Source organism: Oncorhynchus keta, chromosome 22 (genome assembly GCF_023373465.1).
Source record: "Oncorhynchus keta strain PuntledgeMale-10-30-2019 chromosome 22, Oket_V2, whole genome shotgun sequence".
In the NCBI taxonomy this organism is placed as follows: domain Eukaryota; kingdom Metazoa; phylum Chordata; class Actinopteri; order Salmoniformes; family Salmonidae; genus Oncorhynchus; species Oncorhynchus keta.
The window spans coordinates 27,462,578-27,485,305 of NC_068442.1; the positions used below are offsets into that span (position 1 = coordinate 27,462,578).

At 42.0% G+C, this 22,728-nt stretch overlaps 1 protein-coding gene across 1 annotated transcript in view; it reads right to left on the bottom strand.

The window, feature by feature from the left end:
- Positions 1-22,728, bottom strand: part of nrn1la (neuritin 1-like a) — a 56,942-nt gene that overhangs the window by 14,021 nt on the left and 20,193 nt on the right. The window contains exon 2 of the mRNA XM_035798620.2: positions 2,666-2,816. Coding sequence (XP_035654513.1) covers positions 2,666-2,816 — 151 coding nt within the window. The remainder of the gene's footprint in view (positions 1-2,665; positions 2,817-22,728) is intronic.

Below are 22,728 nucleotides of genomic sequence, written 5' to 3' on the forward strand. Positions count from 1 at the left end.
GATATTCTGAAAAAGGTACAGGGATTGGACTGCTGAGGACTGGGGTAAAGTAATTTTCTCAGTTGAATCCCCTATCCGATTGTTTGGGGCATCCAGAAAAAAGCTTGTCCGGAGAAGACAAGGTGAGCGCTACCATCAGTCCTGTGTCATGCCAACAGTAAAGCATCCTGAGACCATTCATGTGTGGGGTTGCTTCTCAGCCAAGGGAATGGGCTCGCTCATAATTTTGCCTAAGAACACAGCCATGAATAAAGAATGGTACCAACACATCCTCCGAGAGCAACTTCTCCCAACCATCCAGGAACAGTTTGGTGACAAACAATGCCTTTTCCAGCATGATGGATGGAGCACATTGTCATAAGGCAAAAGTTATAACTGAATGGCTCGGAGAACAAAACTGATATTTTGGGTCCATGGCCAGGAAACTCCCCAGACCTTAATCCCATTGAGAACTTGTGGTCAATCCTCAAGAGGCAAACAAAAACCCACAAATTCTGACAAACTCCAAGCATTGATTATGCAAGAATGGGCTGCCATTAGTCAGGATGTGGCCCAGAAGTTAATTGACAGCATGTCAGGGAGGATTGCAGAGGTCTTGAAAAACAAGGGTCAACACTGCAAATATTGACTCTGCATCAACTTCATGTAATTGTCAATAAAAGCCTTTGACACTTATGAAATGCTTGTAATTATACTTCAGTATTCCATAGTAACATTTGACAAAAATATCTAAAGACACTGAAGCAGCAAACTTTGTGGAAATTAATATTTGTGTCATTCAAAACTTTTGGCCACGACTGTACATGTATGCTATGGTCACAAGACGCAAGCCTCCTTATTGTCCTTAAAATGTTGAAGCAAACAGCTGGAGGCAGGGCTTTCTCCTATAGAGCTCAATTTTTATGGAATGGTCTGCCTATCCATGCGAGAGACGCAGACTCTGTCTCGATCTTTAAGTCTTTATTGAAGACTCATCTCTTCAGTAAGTTCTATGATTGAGTGTAGTCTGGCCCAGGGGTACGAAGATGAACGGAAAGGCACTGGAGCGACAAGCGGCCCTTGCTGTATCTGCCTGGCCGGTTCGCCTCTCTCCACTGGGATTCTCTGCCTCTGACCCTATTATGAGGGCTGAGCCACTGGCTTACTAGTGCTCTTACATGCCATCCCTAGGAGGGGTGCGTCACTTGAGTGGGTTGAGTCACCGACGTGATCTTCCTGTCTGGGTTGACGCCCCCTCGGGTTCGTGCCGTGGGGGAGATCTTCATGGGCTATAATCAGCCTTGTCTCAGGGTAGTAAGTTGGTGTTTTGCGGATCTCCCTCTAGTGGTGTGGGGGTTGTGCTTTGGTCAAGTGGGTGGGGTTATATCCTACCTAATTGGTCCTGTTCGGGGGTATCGTCAGACAGGGCCACCGTGTCTCTTGACCCCTCCTGTCTCAGCCTCCAGTTTCTATGCGAGCACTAGTTTATGTGTCGGGGGACTAGGGTCAGTCTATTGTATCTGGTGTAATTCTCCTGTGTCCTGTGTGCATTTAAGTATGTGCCCTTTAATTCTCTCTCTCTTCCTCTCCCTCCCCTCCTGGAGGACCTGAGCCCTAGGACCATGCCTCAGGAATTCCTGGCCTGATGACTCCTTGCTGTCCCAAGTCCACCTGGTCGTGCTGCTGCTCCAGTTTCAACTGTTCTGCCTGCGGCTATGGAACCCGGACGTGCTACCTTGTACCGGACCTGTTGATTTTGACTCTCCCTCTCTACCGCACCTGCTGTCTCGAATTCTGAAACCTCAGCTATGAAAAGCCAACTGACATTTACACCTGTTGTACCCTCTACAACCACTGTGATTATTATTATTTGACCCTGCTGGTCATCTATGAACGTTTGAACATCTTGGCCATGTACTGTTATAATCTCCTGGCCACCCCTCATAGCCTGGGTCCTCTCTAGGTTTCTTCCTAGGTTCCTGCCTTTCTAGGGAGTTTTTCCTAGCCACCATGCTTCTACATCTGCATTGCTTGCCGTTTGTGTATCTGTATAGCACTTTGTGACATCGGCTGATGTAAAAAGGGCTTTATAAATAATATTGATTGACTGATTGATATGTTGTAAAAATTTGAATATCACCGACGTCACCGATTGAAATACTACTAGCACGCACCACAAACTAGCTAGCCAATTCACACCAGTCACAGATGCAACAATATGTCTGGGAATGGGTTGAGCTTGATGCAGTGATGCATAGACTAGCATCTACCATGACATTACTGCTCAACAAATTCATAGACATTTCCAGAAGGGAAGGTATAATATTAAGATGGATTACAGAATCATGTATAAATAGAATGGAAAGCGGAGATGGGTAAAGAAAGACCCTTAATCTTTCATTAGGTACTCCACTATGCCTACAGCAAATGGGAAGAGCTGTCAGCATGTTAGAGAGAGATAGAGATGGACAAAGATCTGGAGGGAATTAAATAGAGGTAAAGATATGGTGGAGTCCATCTTTCAATGGTAATGAAGGGTCACCGTGTTCCATCAATTTACACATTTCAAAGTGGGAGTCTGTTTGTGTGTGTGTGTGTGTGTGTGTTTATAAACAACATAAAGATGAGAGGATTGTGTGTGTCTGTGTGTGTACAGATGTGTATGTGTACAGATGTGTGTGCTTACTTGCAGATGGTGTGTATCTCCTGTGTATCCTCGATCTTCTGGGCACTCTCAGTCAGGCTGTCCCCCAGAGCCATCAGACACTGAGCGAAGCCCTTATAGATGGAGTGACACCTCCTGGTGGAGGCAGCAGAGCTGGGACAGGGGCCGACGACTGGAAGGAGACACAGAGACAGAGACATACAGTATACCATCAGCACTCTCTGTATCCCTGGCTCACAGTGGGGAGAAATGAGCATCAGGAGAGTTCAACACTGCCCAAGCATGGGACTTCGGAGTGTTTTTTAAGAACTTGTTTGGTTACTTAAACAAGCTGCATCCAAGTTCTCGGTATTATACAAGGCTTTTGACTGACCTTGGATCCTCTATTGCTGGATCTTCTATCATTTTCTTTAACTCTCCTGACATTAAGAGACCTGGTTATGTTGCTTTGTCAGGCTATTTCAGAAAGAGTACCTCAGTCCTTGAAAACAGCATGGTTTTATACACTCCAAAGTAATGGGATTTGAGTGCCTCGCTCTGAACAACCAACCTTCAAGGCGCACACTCCAGAATGTCCATGTATGAAAAATATGTTTGGAAAGATAATTGTGGCCTTGAAGGATGTTTTAGCTGAATCATGTCAGAGGGGTACAGGCTGTAGTGTGAGTGACCCAGATAGAACTTAATTTCATGATCATTTAGGCTACATATGAATCCTTTTAATGTGAAGCAATTAGTGCCTGTAAGCCAAAGTACTAAAGAAAAAGTGAGTCATGAACCCACAAGATGAAACTGCTCCCTTAGAGACCTCTATCTCTTTATCCCCTCTCTCTTCCCATACTTCTTCCTTCCCTGGTAATACAGCCATTTGAAGGCGAACTCTCAAAGAGCGTAACGGTGGGACTAAGTGAGGTAAAACTGAGGATGGTAATTGGGTCAGACAGCAGATCACCAGAATTCTCTTCTGGTCCCCCGGGAAGGACATGTTTAATATTTAATAGGTAAGATTTCTTTCTGTTGCGGCAAACCTACTGATTTCAGGCAATGTTTGGCAGTGGGGGTCTAACATTTAATAAAAACCTGCAGAGGTCTCGTCAAAAGTGTGAATACAGTCAAGAGAGATAGGTAGAGTATAAGGAACTAGAGGGAAGAGAAGTGAAGAGGAACATATGAGCCCTCTATTGAGGAAGTAAAAAAAAAAGAGACACCTATGTTGGTCAAAAAACAAGTGTTGTCCAGCCCAGTGGTTCTTCATGTAAGCACATGTTGCTGGTGTATGCTGCTGCCTTAGGCTGCTTTTGAGCTTCAATATAAATATTTGATAGTATGACAGACCCTGGGGGAATCCATGGATCACTCTGTTTAAAAAGCACGCAGTCTCAGGTCAGACAGACACGACTGAGGAAAAAAACGGACATTGTTGTTTCAGTGTAGAAAAACATTCAATTGCTTTTCTATCCATAAGGGGTGTATTTACACCACACTCTGGTTTTAATTTACCAAACCCCCCCCTCCTTGTCAATAATGATCGATAAAGATATGTGCACATCTAGCTATGCATTCCTTGAAGGTTAGAAATCTAATGATTTTCTGTGCAGATATTTTCTTTCAAGAGTATTGGTGTCATGAGACAAAATACAATTAAAGTGCAGGTATCAATATCAAAAGTATACAGGGAAAATGTTCTATAAGTGTCAGGCATCATAGCCATACTGTCTCTACCACGACATACAGTAGATAGACAACTGGATGCCAAAGGCACTGTATAATCTTGCGTTTTCCTGTCATTAATAGCAATGTTCCATGAGGCTTGTTACTGGAGTTTCTTTGGCTCATGGTGCAACAGCACATCAGAACTACCACAGTGGAGCCTTTGCTTCCATGTACAGTATTAACATCACTCTACCAGTTGCAGCCTCAGTAATGAACTGGCCTGTAAGCCAGGGAAAATATCTGCAGGCCATGAGAGTGGAGCACAGAGATCAAGGTGAGTAATTGGAAGGATTCAGGAAAAGACCATGCTCACCAGTCAGAGATGTTTAAAACACTGCTACTTATTCTTATTACTGCTCCTGATAATCCTCACACAATTGCTGGTCAGGGTGGAAAATGGAATGAGTCACTACCCAAATGAGAAAGTTTATGGTCCCGGGGGAGTTTGCAAGGCTTTTCTGGAAATCCAGTACTGTCACACCCTGAGCTGTTTCACCTGTCTTTGTGATTGTCTCCACCCCCCTCCAGGTGTTGCCCATCTTCCCCTTATCCCCTCGAAATCTCTCCGGGTCCTCATCAACTCTGGGGGCGATTAGAGCTTTTTGGACTCTACTCTGGCTTCCTAGCTGGGCATCCCCCACTCAGCCCCTCTCCATTCCCATGGGCATTAGAGCGCTGGACTGGCACTCTATGTGGTGGTCACCGACAACACCACTCCCATCAACCTACGTGTGTCAGGGAACCACAGTGAGGCTATCCAGTTCCTGCTCATTAAGTCTCCTCAGATTCCCATGGTATTGGGATTCTCCTGGCTCCAGCGACACAATCCCCTCATTAACTGGTCTACTGGTGTCATCATGGGCTGGAGCCTGTTCTGCCACGTCCATTGCCTGAAGTCAGCACAAGCTCGGAAGTTGCCCCGGACCTCTCCACCATTCCTGCGGAGTCTTTGTCTACCTCGATGACATCCTAGTCTTCTCACACTCCACCCAAGAACATGTGCTCCACGTCTGACAGGTTCTCCAATGCCTCCTGGAGAACCAGCTGTTTGTAAAAGCAGAGAAGTGTGAGTTCCATCACTCCACCATCCCTTTTATGGGTTACATCATCGCTGCAGGGAGTGTACAAATGGATCCCGGGAAGGTGAGAGCGGTGGTGGATTAGCCCCACCTACTTCCAGGGTGCAGCTGCAATGTTTTCTGGAGATCACCAACTTCTATCGCTGCTTTATCCGGGGTTACAGCACCCTGGCTTCCCCACTGTCTGCACTCACCTCGCCCAAGTTTTGTTCACATGGTCTCCAGCTGCTGACCGGGCGTTCCGGGATCTCAAACATCGCTTCACCACAGCTCCCATCTTGGTTCATCCTGACCTATTGTTAAGGGAATTTTTAACAATGATGACTAATTATGTATACATTTCAATCAGGACTGACTAATCTGAATAATATTATGTTACTGTACATGTATGAATTTTCTCTCTTGCTTCCAGTATTGAATATAATGTAGTCAAGAGTTTAGAACAATGACGGTCTGTTCCTTGGTACAAATGAATGAACTATCTCCAGACTGTCTAGAATGCTTATCTACACTGACTGACCTTGGCTCTAGGCGAGGAGGGAAGGTTTGAGAGCTATAGAGCCTTTCTACCAGTGTCAAGAAGAGACGGAACATTTAGAAAACGCTGACGTCATTTTCAGTTTATAACCTGTGGTAAAATGTGTATGAACTCAGTACTCTCTTGAATAAAGGCTGATACTTGACTTTAAGACCGGGACTCTGTCCATTCCTATAAAATAAGGGTCTTACAAATCCTTATGAATTGACAGAGTGTTTAATTTTAATTGGGAATTAAAACAGAGGAATTAAATTCCTTCAACACCTATCCCGTCAGTTCGTGGTGGAGGTTGATGTTTCGGATGTCGGGGTGGGGGCTGTCCTGTCCCAGCGTTCTTCCCTGGACCTCAAGCTACATCCCTGCACAATTGCCTCAATGCCAGAGAGAAGAACTACGATGTAGGGAATTGTGAGCTTCTCGCAGTGAAGACGGCGTTGGAGGAATGGAGGCACTGGCTGGAGGGGGTGGAACATCCATTCATCGTGTGGACTGACCACAAGAACCTGAAGTATCTCTGTACCGCCAAGTGCCTTAATTCCAGGCAAGCTAGATGGGCCCTGGTGTTCACACAGTTCAACTACCCCTCTCCCCCGTCTCATCGACGGCCAACCAGCGTACACTGAGGCATCTCCTGAAGGTTCGACCTCGGGGCAGGGGGTTCCAGTCCCTGGTTTAACTAGGAGGGTTATGGCCCGGAGGAGAGGTGCTGGGTCCTCGCCAGGGACATCCTGGACCCAGGCCCCAATGTGGATATCCAACGCCGGCACCCCGGTCAACCAGGTAGGATGCCAGGTGTGGCCCTAGAGGGGGGGATACTGTCAAACCCTGATCTGTTTCACCTGTATTTGTGATTGTCTCCACCCCCCTCCAGGTGTCACCCATCTTCCCCATTATCCCCTGTGTATTTATACCTTGGTTCTCTGTTTGTCGTTAGTCTGTTACCAGTTAATTTTATTTTGTCAAGCCTACCAGCGTTTTCCCCTCTGCTCCGTCTTTCGATTGTTCCTGTTTCCTAGTTTTCTCGGTGTTGACCCTTCTGCCTGCCCTGAGCCTGAGCCTGCCTGCCGTCCTGTACCTTTGCCCCATCTATCTGGATTACTGACCTCTGCCTGCCCTTGACCTGCTTTTTGCCTGCACCTGTTCGATTAATAAACTGTTACTTCAACATTGTCTGCATTTGGGTCTTACCTGAAACGTGATAAGTACAGTCTGTATAATACAGAGTAAAACAGAACAGCATAATGAGTTGAAATATACTATTCCAACATAACATGTTATATGTTATCAAAGACCACCATTAATAACAATGTGCTCCCTTGAAACATAACATGTAGCTGATGACTATGTGTTTGAAGGGAATACATCAATGGAAAACATAATTATATATTTTTTTATAAAGGTCCATTTGACATCACTCCATATATGATTCATCTCCATAAGCATAAAACAGTATTAAGTGTAAGAATAGACAAGATAAAAATATAGTATTTTTTGGTAAGATCCAGCTGACCTTAGTCCACTGTAATAACTGGGTCTGGACAGCACGCCCAGCAGACTGAGTCTTTCTCGGGACAAGCGTGTGATCTCTATTCATGAGACTGAATATGCAGATGTTGGCAGGTGCAGTGCTGAACTAGCAGACTTGGTGCTGATGCCTGATGCACAGACTCCCCACAGGGCGCACATCAAAATTAATTGAACCCATTCTTTCTCATGTGTCAATTTCTGAAAGATTTCGATAAACCCATACACAAATGCTTGTGACACCTCTAAAATATAAAACAGGACTTAGAGTTCAGCTGACCATTTTGCTGCATATAATGTTCTAAGTGTACTTTTCTTCCTTCCGCTGGGTGTTTTTTACTGTGTTCAAGTAGGAAGTGGGGAAATAATAAAGCACTACAAATCCCAGGGTCCTCTTGTTCGTTGCAGGTAACCTGTTGTTGGTTTTATTTCACCACTGAAATTCTTATCTCCAGGTGTTTAATTAAATGACCAAATGTATTCCCTCAATCCCTTTATTATATAAAAGTAATAGGATAAAAACTCTCCACAGACTGTTTTGTTCATTTGGTAGGACTCTTGACTTGCTCTGACTCAAATGGCTGGAGAATCAGTGGAGAAACCAATTACAATAAGTTGTTCCTTTACCTGTGTAGTAACACTGAACTTACTACAGTAACTTATATAACGCTTACGTAATTGTCATTATGAAACTAAACTAATAAGATACTAATCAAAATCTAGTATTATCTGGGATCAGTGTAAAATCTGTGATAAGTATAGAGGTGTCATCTAGTAATAAGCTGATAATCTGATTGATCTGTCAGACACATAGGGAGTGATATCTCATGCTAGGCTCCATCATACAGCCCTGCAGTAATACCTTTCAATGAGAAAGAATGGATGGTTACTCTTGCCTGCACGGTTTAACTGAACCACATTTGAAAACTGATTTCAATAAGAAAGAATAGATAGTTACTTTGCCTGTGCAGATGGACTGAGCCACATTGAAAGTGCTGATATGATCGTGAATGAGAGAGGAGAGGCGTACACTGAGAAGACTGGTGTACACTGGCCTGGGTTATTTCTAACATCAACTCCACACACATCCACTGGGAGGACGACTCCATCCAATACACTACGAGGTGCTCTAGAGACAGGAGCCATTAGCCAAGTTATTAGACTGATATATCTGCCACATCATTAGCACTGTTACCCTCACAGGGACTGGAATTTTAATAGAAAGTCCTCTTTGTTCATCTGCGGGTGGCGCTCAGAGGTCTGTCTGGCACTGTCTGAACAGGCTCCAGTGTGGCATTGTTTAAAAAGCATCCAGTGTGTCTGATTAGTAGCAGCTCAGTGTCTCTCTTTGTCTGAGCAAATATTCAGCGTGTCACTGTCTGAGCACCAAAGCCAAAGGTTTTTGTCTGAGCAGGTAGCTGCTGTGTTCTACTCTCTGAGACTGAGTGGGTGGGAGGCTGGGGAGGTTTACTATGGTACTATGGTAACTCAGGCCTCTGGTGTTACATCGTTAAGGGCGAAAGCCAGGCTAATTAACCTGCCGGTGACAGCATCGCGTGCGAGAGGAATAGAGGAACTGAATTCCCACTGCAGGCTCCATGCTGGGTACAATAAGAAAGAGAGAGAGAAATAAAGAGAGAAAAAGGGAGAAAGAGTGAGGGAGAGTACGCATGGGATGGGCATAAAAAAACAACACCTGATAATTAGCTCTACCATACTAACTTCTATTTCCAAATAAATGCTTAACCGCTCAGATTTTTCCATTTGCACCTCAGCTCACACTGGAGAGGAGAGATAAGAATAAAAAGCCTAGATATTAATTTTCCTAGACAGGATAATAGTGATACTGAGTGGAGCGAGAAGGATAGGTGAAGAGGAGGTGAATACATAATACACACTGTGCTCAAGAAAGACAAAGATTTTGCAACATCATTAGTAAATTCTGAAGCATTATGAGGAAGGAGAGGCTGGAACAACTGGGTGGAGTCTTGGTTTAACTGTAATCTGTTCTAATGAGGTAAACGCCAAGCAGGTCACACTAAAATGACTGGGTTAATGTTACTACCAACATCATGTTCATTAGGACCACCAATGTTGCTGTGTAAGTTGTCCTATAGGTGTGTGGAAATAATTGGAACAAAATGCAGAGCTAGGAATATTACATGAGGCAAATCCTCTGCCTGTTTGTTAGTACAGAGAGAGAGAGAGGAGGGAGAGAGGGAGATAAATATGCTTTACTCAGAGAGCAACCTTTCACATCAATGTAAAGAAAGAGCTGCATCAGACATGAAATACAATCCAGCTCTTTAAAGCTAGAAACTTTAATTGAATAACAAATTCAATAACACCCAGTCTCTGATTTGATAGAAAAAGCAGAGGGATGCGCCTGGAGAAATGTAACCTCCCTCAAATTCATTGACAGAGCTATGGATGCAAGGACTTCCATGATGTCAAAATTATAGTTTGAAGCATGTTTTGAGGCTATATAGTTTTGTTGACATTTGCATTATTTACAAACATTGGAGTAAAACAAGCGTATATTTTGGGTTTTGATAGGGTACGACAGTTGAACTAAACGCACAAGACATTTATAAGTTATATTTTTCAAGAATCAATTGCTATATATTAGGGATGTAATGATTCACCGCTACGCAGCAGTCCCCGATTCAAATGTTTAAGATACAACTGCATCAGTCGGTGGACCCCAAACCCATATATACACACATATATATATATACAGTGCCTTGCGAAAGTATTCGGCCCCCTTGAACTTAATAATATAATAATATAATAATAATATAATATATGCCATTTAGCAGACGCTTTTATCCAAAGCGACTTACAGTCATGTGTGCATACATTCTACGTATGGGTGGTCCCGGGGATCGAACCCACTACCCTGGCGTTACAAACGCCATGCTCTACCAACTGAGCTACAGAAGGACCACAACTTTGCGACCTTTTGCCACATTTCAGGCTTCAAACATAAAGATATAAAATTGTATGTTTTTGTGAAGAATCAACAACAAGTGGGACACAATCATGAAGTGGAACAACATTTATTGGACATTTCAAACTTTTTTAACGAATCAAAAACTGAAAAATTGGGCGTGCAAAATTATTCAGCCCCTTTACTTTCAGTGCAGCAAACTCTCTCCAGAAGTTCAGTGAGGATCTCTGAATGATCCAATGTTGACCTAAATGACTAATGATGATAAATACAATCCACCTGCGTGTAATCAAGTCTCCGTATAAATGCACCTGCACTGTGATAGTCTCAGAGGTCCGTTAAAAGCGCAGAGAGCATCATGAAGAACAAGGAACACACCAGGCAGATCCGAGATACTGTTGTGAAGAAGTTTAAAGCCGGATTTGGATACAAAAAGATTTCCCAAGCTTTAAACATCCCAAGGAGCACTGTGCAAGCGATAATATTGAAATGGGAGGAGTATCAGACCACTGCAAATCTACCAAGACCTGGCCGTCCCTCTAAACTTTCAACTCATACAAGAAGAAGACTGATCAGAGATGCAGCCAAGAGGCCCATGATCACTCTGGATGAACTGCAGAGATCTACAGCTGAGGTGGGACACTCTGTCCATCGGACAACAATCAGTCGTATATTGCACAAATCTGGCCTTTATGGAAGAGTGGCAAGAAGAAAGGCATTTCTTAAAGATATCCATAAAAAGTGTCATTTAAAGTTTGCCACAAGCCACCTGGGAGACACACCAAACATGTGGAAGAAGGTGCTCTGGTCAGATGAAACCAAAATTGAACTTTTTGGCAACAATGCAAAACGTTATGTTTGGCGTAAAAGCAACACAGCTCATCACCCTGAACACACCATCCCACTGTCAAACATGGTGGTGGCAGCATCATGGTTTGGGCCTACTTTTCTTCAGCAGGGACAGGGAAGATGGTTAAAATTGATGGGAAGATGGATGGAGCCAAATACAGGACCATTCTGGAAGAAAACCTGATGGAGTCTGCAAAAGACCTGAGACTGGGATGGAGATTTGTCTTCCAACAAGACAATGATCCAAAACATAAAGCAAAATCTACAATGGAATGGTTCAAAAATAAACATATCCAGGTGTTAGAATGGCCAAGTCAAAGTCCAGACGTGAATCCAATCGAGAATCTGTGGAAAGAACTGAAAACTGCTGTTCACAAATGCTCTCCATCCAACCTCACTGAGCTCGAGCTGTTTTGCAAGGAGGAATGGGAAAAGATTTCAGTCTCTCGATGTGCAAAACTGATAGAGACATACTCCAAGCGACTTACAGCTGTAATCGCAGCAAAAGGTGGCGCTACAAAGTATTAACTTAAGGGGGCTGAATAATTTTGCACGCCCAATTTTCAGTTTTTGATTTGTTAAAAAAGTTTGAAATATCCAATAAATGTCGTTCCACTTCATGATTGTGTCCCACTTGTTGTTGATTCTTCACAAAGAAATACAGTTTTATATCTTTATGTTTGAAGCCTGAAATGTGGCAAAAGTTCGCAAAGTTCAAGAGGGCCGAATACTTTCGCAAGGCACTGTATATATGTATATATGCGTTTCGGTGGGTATATATATATATGTGTCAATTTGCTGTCCCCTCCAAATAAATCAACACACAGCCATTAATGTCTAAACCGCTGGCAACAAAAGTGAGTACACCCCTAAGTGAAAATGTCCAAATTGAGCCCAAAGTGTCAACATTTTGTGTGGCCACCATCATTTTCCAGCACTGCCTTAACCCTCTTGGGCATGGAGTTCACCAGAGCTTCACAGGTTGCCACTGGAGTCCTCTTCCACTCCTCCATGACGACATCACGGAGCTGGTGGATGTTAGAGACCTTGCACTCCTCCACCTTCCGTTTGAGGATGCCCCACAGATGCTCTGGAGATATGCTTGGCCAGTCCATCACCTTTACCAGCAAATTTACACTGTTATACAAGCTGTACACTCACTACTTTACATTGTAGCAAAGTGTCATTTCTTCAGTGTTGTCACATGAAAAGATATACTCAAATATTTACAAAAATGTGAGGGGTGTACTCACTTTTGTGATATACTGTATATATATATATATATATATATATATATAATATTTTCCTGCTCATTTTACTTTCTTTCTACCTTCTGAAAATAGTTAATAGTTTATGACAACTGATGCCTCCTCTCTACGGAAGCCCTGAAGCCCAAGGTACAAAAACAAGTAGACTTTTGGATTATCTTGTTTTAACAATTTAGTATCTCGTTCGAACGACTTAGTATTTTGTTTGAACAACTTAGATGTTCTTTTGTCGAATTAGGCTTAATTTGTTATGCAGCTTGTCAAACAGCGTAAAGGTTGCTGCAGCCATTCATTCATTGGAGCGAGGAGCAAAGTAAATCAAGCAGATTTCAAAAAGTGTGTCGGCCTTCTCTCCCACTGCAATTTCACTCTGGTACTGCTCAGCCAAAAGCTTTGGGAATGCTCTGCCTAGCATTTTTTATTTCCTTTATCGCTATTGTTTTAATTAGGACTATTTTGTCTTAATGATTTTGCCTACCCCACCCACAGTAGTCTATATCTAGTTTCTATTCTACTTTCTAACATTAGGATATGTGACCCTTTTCAAGAAAGTAGGCTTATGCTGCACGTCACTACTTCACAATGTTTCCATTTTTTTTATTTGATCAAAATGTGTTTTGTTAAATTACGAGCCTAGTTGGTTTAGCCACGGACAAATACAGGAACCTTCCCGCTAGCCATGATTGGCTGAGATAATGGTTGGGCTGGACATGCTGAGAGATGTGTTCGGATTGGTCTGTCATGTAGCGTGCTTCTGTCTATAACATGAGCTGCTCAGTATGTGTGGACATTCCTGTCTACTGCAGCTTTAAAAAAAAAGATATCTCAAAATTGCTGCCCGAAGTTAATAGAGCATATCGACAAAGCTCAGTGGGAAAAGTTGTAATGGATTACTTTCTGGAGGATGAACGTGCCATGTTGACACTCTCTGACTCTGAAAATGAATCAGACAATGAGGAAATCCCTGATTTAGGTCAAATCACTTTAATTGAACCAGACATTGTAGAGTCTTCTGATGACAATGGTGGGGAAGAAACAGTGTCGTTGTCACGGAGGAAGTTGCCCGAGATTTGAAATCAGTGGAATGCCTGGTGGAAGCAGAGAAATTAATGCCATATGCGGAGAGAGTACATAAAGAGAACACAGAAAGAAGGCTGTTGTACAAAACACCTGTCTCTAGATTACATCTTCAAACTAAGAGCAACAATGGCATCCATGACAGAGAGGGAGAAGCGTTCTTCCATGTAAGAGTCCAGATACATTTTCAGATATTATACATTTCAAATAGTTTTTTAAAGTTGTTTTCATTGCAAGTGAAAACGTACTGTTAGCTTGCTAGCTAACGTTAGCTGGCTGGCTCGCTAGCTAACAACAAGTGTATGATCTGTGTAGAAACATAATTCATATATCAGAAATCCATTTGCATTGCTAGTTATAGCCTAATGTTAGCTAGCTGGCTGACATTGATCCTAGTTGGTTAGCTATAGCTACCTGCAGATTCATGCATGGTAGTTTTGACGCATTCAAAAAAACTGGGAACTCAAGGTCAAATCATGACATCAGTGATCTTCAGGTCGGAAAGTCGGAGCTCTACAAAGAGGCCCTAGTTCCCGAGTTGGAATTCCAAGTTGTTTTGACTGCTAGGAAGTGAGAGATCTCTGAGTTCCCAGTTGTTTTAAATACGGCATTAGAGTTGGGATTATGGTTCATTGTCTAAACAGAAGACTCTGTTATTTGATATAGAGTGTGTTTCCCAGAGACGGTAATGTGAAGAACAACATAACCTGCACCAAAGTCAGATTAGGACATAGGCCAAGGACTAGATAAAGTGTATTTTTAGTATTACCTTTTGCTACTACTTTCATCACATTTAATTTTGAAATCTTTGGTTGTTTACTACACTGTGCATCCTTAAAAAGATGGGTGGAGCTAAGGCTTAAGAGGGTGTGAATGATGTTGAATGGGTGTAGACAAAGAAGGGCTCTCCAGTAGGTGTACCAGAACATTTACGGGTCATTTTCTCAAAAGTGGGGTTACAAGTTTATCAACTTTCATAGCAGAATTACATTCCCATTCTTATTCAACTTCAGTGTATGATATACCATTTTCTAACTCAGAGTCTCTACTTTTATCCAATGTAAAAAACACAATTTCAAATTTTGCTACATAGGCCCGAATCCATGTGGCGAGTCACATATGTAGTTTATATTTTGAAGAACTTCAAATGTATTAACGGATGTTTTAGTTTGGCAATATATAGGCTATTGTAAACTGTATTTGAGTTTTTCTTGGAATAGAAACACAATAATATAAATCAGTTTAATTAGTAATAAATAATAAAAGATGTGGCAGGTAGCCTGGCGGTTAGGAGCTCTGGGCCAGCAACCGAAAGGTTCAACTCCCTGAGCCGACTAGGTGAAAAATCTGTCGATGTGCCCTCGAGCAAGGCCCTTAACCCTGATTGCTCCTATAAATCGCTCTGGATGACTAAAAGCTTTACACGTGCATTGAGCATGGGAAATGCACTCTACAAATTAATGTTATTATTAAGATAGAACATACACATGTTAAAGCTTAATTATATAATGGAATACTAGTGGGAATATAGCCATAATATAAACAATAGAAAGGAGAATGGAATATATTTTAAAAGCCTAAAATTGAAAAATAAATTGAGATGAAGCCACCCCCATGTGGGAATGCTATTTTTTTTTAAGAATAATAATTCTTACAGTGTCTTTTGCGCAATTTTATTTTATTTGATTGTAGAAAGAAAATAAATAGGTGGCCAGAATGGTGCAATAAACTTTAGTGAATTATTTTAACATAAAATATATACAAAAGAATACATATTGGAGCAGATCAGCCTGAATATCAGGGTGCACAACTGCAACGCGTTTCGACCACAAAGTATATTTAAGGATCCATGTTCAATTCACTTGGGTTTATTGACCCAGCTAGGGATAGGTACTACAGACAGGTGCTGAAAGACATATTGTAAGGGAGTGTGTTACTGGTGGCAGGGAAGTCAGGCGCAGGAGAGCAAAACTGGTTAATCAATGGAGCAGTTTTATTCATAAAACCACCAGAAATCAGAACAACAAACAAATGGATACAAAACCCATCGGGCACCAGAGAAAACGTGCACATGCACTTACAATAAACAATTCTGCACAAAGACATAGGGGGAACAGAGGGTTAAATACACAACATGTAATGAGGGAATTGAGACCAGGTGTGGGAAGACGAGACAAAACAAAAGGAAAATGAAAAGTGGATCGATGATGGCTAGAAGACCGGCGACGCCGACCGCCGCCCGAACAAGGAGAGGAACCGACTTCGGCAAAAGTCGTGACACAGGCCTCTATCCCCTATGTCAGGGATAACTTTAACCACTCTGAGAAACAATCCCTTAAACACACCCTAGAGTCAATGTCCTCGTCCCCACGGGAATATAATTAGCATAATAAAACAATCACCATAAACGTCTGTCAGTTTAAGCTACTGACTACCTCATGAAGATGGTTGAGAGAATGCCAAGAGTGTGCAAAGCTGGCAAAGGGTGGCTACTTGGAAAAATCTGAAATATCAAATATATTTTGATTTGTTTAACACTTTTGTGGTTACTACATGATTCCACATGTGTTATTTCATAGTTTTGATGTCTTTACTATTATTCTACAATATAGAAAATAGTAGAAATATAGAAAAACCTTTGAAGGAGTAGGTGTGCCCAAACTTGTGACTGGTACTGTACATGTCGACCGTTTTGCTCTACGACCCCCACAAGCGTTTTGGGACTCGTCTGTAATTGGTAGAGCCGATCTGCCAAATTCTGTCTGTAGCGTACTAATATGCGTTGTATGGGTTAATAGCAGTAAGGCCAAATAAAAAATGTCATAAAATAATTTTTGTTTAATTTTTTATATACTCAGAGGGGTCTTAAACTTCTAAATCAAATAGCTAAATGATCTTTGGTACCACCTTCTTAATATCCCCCTATGTATTGTGACACTTATGTTTACCAAAGACTCCACAATTAGACATTAGTTCAACTTCTTCCTGCTAATAAAAACGACTCCACACAACGTTTTTGTCCCAAATAATCCATGTACACCTCAGAATGTTTTTGCCCAGCATGTTTGAAATTGCCTAATCGGTTTGTGTCAGCATGCGCAGAGTAGTACGGTAGTAATCGTTTATTATTATTATTATTACTGCTACTACTGCATGAGGCTATAAAACTGCCAAAGCAAGTTGATCCCTGCAATGCAAGGATTTATTTTGCAACCCTTCCGCCAAATCCATCTATTACCCATAGTTCTCCCTCTCAAGCGTTCCTTATTGAGGATGCTTTCAAATCAATATTTTTGGCTTTGCCTTTTTGCGGTTCTATTGAAAGTCGGAAAGCTTCTTTATGTTTCAGTAAACCATTAGCCAACGCTTTAAAGATTAAACAAAGTGTCATCATGAATGTTTACTATCTCTTCATTTTATTTTGGAGCAACATGTTTTCCTGTTCAAATCAAATCAAATTGTATTGGTCACATATGCATTTTTAGCAGATGTTATTGCGGTGCGGGTCTAGTGAAATGCTTGTTATTGTGAACTGTAGGCTATAGCAAGTTAAACCATTAAAATGATGGCTTATCACAAACCTCTTTTTTGTGGGCGATTCTGCTAGGCTAATAAGAGCATGTTGTTCTCAGAAAAAAATGGCCTATTATCTCTGATGTTCATTCATTTATTGTTCATGTATACTTTAACTGTACATTTAGGCTACTGTTAAAGCGATCACATAGGCTCCTTCTCTGCCAGAGCAAATGAGATAACAAGTCCGACCGGTAAGTGCGGTCTAAGTAATTCCCAAATGATATCATGTTACCTCCCTACATTGATTCTATTGATGGAAACCGTTGTTCACCTCTTGTGTCGCACATATTTCATTCAACATTTTATTCTAGCTCACAATCAAGGATGGTTGTGCATTCCCTCCAGCGGTGAGTGTAGGCTTATGACTAGCTAGCCTTCCCACTGGGCAAAACTGGTTGAATCAACGTTGTTCCCATGTCATTTCAACAAAAAAATGTCATCTGATGAAGTTGAATCAACACAGAGTCATCAATGTAATTCAATTTATTATTTTTTTTACCCAAATGCTCACCTAAATCCAATGACTTGGTAACATTTTTCGTTGATTTCACGTTGAATTCACGTTAGTTGACAACTAAACCAAATGTAAATCAAAACTAGACGTTAAACTGACGTTTGTGACAATTGGGTCCATTTTACAGGAGTCTATGTATTGCCTACCTAAAACATATGTTAATACGTTTGGTATTTGATTAGGATCCCTATTAGCTGTTGCAAAAGCAGCAGCTACTCTTCCTGGGGTCCACACAAAATATGATACATCATACAGAATGTCAATAGACAAGAACAGCTCAAGGGCATACATAAACATTTTTGAAAGGCACACATAGCCTACATATCAATGCATACATAAAATCTATCTAAGTTAAATAGAGGAGAGGCGTTGTGCCGTGAGGTGTTGCTTTATCTGTTTTTTGAAACCAGGTTTGCTGTTTATTTGAGCAATATAAGATAGAAGGAAGTTCCATGCAATAAGGACATAATACTGTACTCTTTCTTGAATTTGTTCTGGATTTGGGGACAGTGAAAAGACCCCTGGTGGCATGTCTGGTGGGATAAGTGTGTGTGTCAGAGCTGTGTGTAAGTTGACTATGCAAACAATTTTGGATTTTCAACACATTAATGTTTCTTATAAAAAGAAGAAGTGATGCAGTCAGTCTCTGATATCCAAGATGGCGAAGCAGTAAGACGTGTGTTGTTTTGTCCCATGTAAATATTCATTTTTTATATATATATATATATATATATATATATATATATATATATATATATATATATGTCAATATATTTCAATCTCTTTTTCCATTTTACATTACATTTACATTTAAGTCATTTAGCAGACGCTCTTATCCAGAGCGACTTACAAATTGGTGCATACACCAATGTGGTACGGGTCTGCTATTTGTTAGACCTAATAACTGGAACCTCCATCAGAAGCTAGCCATCAGAAGCTATCCAGCTAATTAGCTACTAGCTATTTACTCATTGTTAGCCACTGCTAGCAGTCTTTACCTTTAGCTCAGACACCAGCCGCTTTAGCCTGGATAATACCTGCCAGTCTGCACAGCACAATATCAGCCCTGAGCATATCGGACTGCTTTTTTCCACTATATCACAGGATTCCTGCCGCAAGCTCTGGACCATTATACCGGATCATCGCAGCTGGCTAGCTGCTATCGAGTGGCTATTGTGGCTAACGCCCTTGTCCAGAAGCAAGCACAGGTTAGCCTCGAGCTAGCCTCGAGCTAGGCCCATCTCCCGGCTAGCCAATGAAGTACACAAACTACAATACCGCTCTTGCCAATTGGCCTGGACCCTTTGTCGACACTGAGCCCTGCCGATCCATCACGACTGGTCTGCTGACGTAATTTGGCCGATGTGCTTTCAACCGGCCTCTGCGTTGTGGATGTCGGTGAAGACCCATCTGCTAGCTCCGGCCCGCTAGCTTTCTGAACGCCGTGTCTCCCGCTCGCCTAGTGTAGTATTGCTGCTCATTGGACCCTATGATCACTCGGCTATACAGCTGATGCCTGCTGGACTGTTCATTAACATGGTACTTCATTTTGTTTATCTGTTGGCCCCAGCCTCGAACTCAGGCCCTGTGTGTAGCTAACTGACCCTCTCTGCCCATTTATCGCCATTAACCCGTTGTTGTTGTCTTAGTTGTTTACCCGTTGTTGTATTACCCGTTGTTGTCTTAGCTCTTCCAATCAACACCTGTGATTGCTTTATGCCTCTCTCTAATGGCTATATGTCTTGTATACTGTTGTTTCGGGTAGCTCTCATTGTTTAATTTTACTGCGAAGCCCCTAGTCCCGCTCAACATGCCTTAGATAGCTCCTTTGTCCCACCCACCACACATGCAGAGACCTCACCTAGCTTAACTGGCGCCTCCAGAGATGCAACCTTTCTCAGCGTCACTCAATGCCTAGGTTTCCCTCCACTGTACTCGCACCCTACCATAACCTTGTATTTACATTATGCCCTGAATCTATCCTACCACGCACAGAAATCTGCTCCTTTTATTCTCTGTTCCCAAAGCACTAGATGACCAGTTCTTATAGCCTTTAGCCGTAACCTCATCCTACTCCTCCTCTGTTCCTCTGGTGATGTAGAGGTTAACCCAGGTCCTGTTTGTCCCCAGGCGCTCTCATTTGTTGACTTCTGTAACCGTAAAAACCTTGGGTTCATGAATGTTAACATCAGAAGCCTCCTCCCTAAGTTTGCTTTATTCACTGCAACACTCTACTCAGCAAATTGAATGCAGTCTATGACAGTGCCATCCGTTTGGTCACCAAAGCCCCATATACCACCCACCACTGCGACCTGTATGCTCTCGCTGGCTTGTCGTCGCTACATATTCATCGCCAAACCTACTGGCTCCAGGTCATCTATAAGTCTTTGCTAGGTAAAGTTCCACCTTATCTCAGCTCACTGGTCACCATAGCAACAACCACCCATAGCACACACTCCAGCAGGTATATTTCACTGGTCATCCCCAAAGCCAACACCTCCTTTGACCGCCTCTCCTTCCAGTTTTCTGCTGCCAATGACTGGAACGAATTGCAAAAATCACTGAAGTTCGAGACTTATATCTCCCTCACTAACCTTAAGCATCAGCTGTCAGAGCAGCTTACTGATCGCTGCAGCTGTACACAGCCCATCTGTAAATAGCCCATCCAACTACCTACCTCATCCCCATATTTGTTTTTTGTTTTTCTGCACACCAGTATTTATACTTGCACATCCTAATCTGCACATCAATCACTCCAGTGTTAATTGCTAAATTGTAATTACTTTGCCACTATGGCCTATTTATTGCCTTACATCCTTACTTCATTTGCACACACTGTATATAGATTTTCTATTGTGTTATTGACTGTACGTTTGTTTATCCAATGTATACCACGGTGTTGTTGTTTTTTGTCGCACTGCTTTGCTTTATCTTGGCCAGGTCGCAGTTCTAAGTGAATGAAGGACTCCAGCAACCATTACACGGTCTGAAAAGCTGCATAACAAATGAGGCCTAATTAGACAAAATAACAATTAAGTCATTCAAATAAGATAAGTCGTACAAACGCCTTACTATCTCGTTTGAAAATTGTAGTATCTAGTTTTTTTACTAAGTCGTTGAAACAATATACTAAGTCCTTCAAATGAAATACTAAGTCGTTCAAATGAGATAATTCCAATACCTCCAGGGAATATCATTAGCCTAGTCAAACTGCTTCGCTCGCTGACAAACATGAGGTATCAAATCAAATCAAATCAAATGTATTTATATAGCCCTTCGTACATCAGCTGATATCTCAAAGTGCTGTACAGAAACCCAGCCTAAAACCCCAAACAGCAAACAATGCAGGTGTAAAAGCACGGTGGCTAGGAAAAACTCCCTAGAAAGGCCAAAACCTAGGAAGAAACCTAGAGAGGAACCGGGCTATGTGGGGTGGCCAGTCCTCTTCTGGCTGTGCCGGGTAGAGATTATAACAGAACATGACCAAGATGTTCAAATGTTCATAAATGACCAGCATGGTCGAATAATAATAAGGCAGAACAGTTGAAACTGGAGCAGCAGCACAGTCAGGTGGACTGGGGCACGGTCCTAGGGCTCAGGTCCTCCGAGAGAAAGAAAGAAAGAAAGAGAGAATTAGAGAGAGCATATGTGGGGTGGCCAGTCCTCTTCTGGCTGTGCCGGGTGGAGATTATAACAGAACGTGGCCAAGATGTTCAAATGGTAGACGGTCTGTTCCTGATCTACACGGCACCTTCAACATTCAAATGCTAAATTGGCTTGTGCGATATTAGGCTTTATTTGTTGAATGACAAACTATGTAATTTGCTAAGTTATTGTTATCTATGTGCTGTTAAAAATGTTGTTTTACTAGAATAAAAGAAAGCTACCAGATAATCAACTCTGGCTATTGGCTACCTGCTGAACGGGGCTTACAATAGATTTGTTTTGAATTTTCAGGTTCACCATCAGCAATAGTTTTGGTCATTTTGCTTTAAACAATCAGTGTACATCATCATTTTTAGATGATGACGGGGTAAAGTTGATCATTTCATAACAAGGACAGAAATCACTTTGCGAGTTGCACTGGATGGCAAAAGTGGGATGAGAAAAGCTAAAAACAAAACACCCAAATGCTCAAAACCATTCGATTTTGAGATGGAGGTGAAATTCATAGTTGTGATATATATTCATTGTCTGTGTCATAGTTAATAAGTAAACCATGCTGAAACACTAGCTCAAACACAATCTGCAAAAATGACAAGTTAATTAGTGGGTGATGGTGATAAAAAATAAATAAACATAGGCTACATTGTTCCACCTAATCTGATAGTAGTGTGGTGGTCTCCCTTTTCTAATCAAACGAAATATTTTCAAACTAAAACAAATTGTTCCTATATATCGTATCGGAGCCCATGTATCTAAATACGAATTGAATCGTCTTGAAAGGGAAAGATGCAAATCCCTGTCATTTATCATTCATTTACAAGTCCCAAAATGTATGTAACAAGTAAGGATTCCATCTTTAAGCCTACTATATCTCTTGAACTCTCTCGGTTTTTCTATTGACTGCCTTGCCTGGTTCACCAACTACTTTGCAGACCGAGTTCAGTGTGTCAAATCGGAGGGCATGTTGTCCGGTCCTCTGGCAGTCTCGATGGGGGTGCCACGGGGTTAAAATCTCGGGCTGACTCTTTTCTCTGTATATTTCAATGATGTTGCTCTTGCTGCGGGCGATTCCCTGATCCACCTCTACACAGATGACACCATTCTGTATACTTCTGGCCCTTCCTTGGACACTGTGCTATCTAACCACCAAACGAGCTTCAATGCCATACAACACTCCTTCCGTGGCCTCCAACTGCTCTTAAACGCTAGTAAAAACCAAATACATGCTTTTCAACTGTTCACTGCCTGCACCCGCACGCCCGACTAGCATCACCACCCTGGATGGTTCCGACCTAGAATATGTGGACAAATATAAGTACCTAGGTGTCTG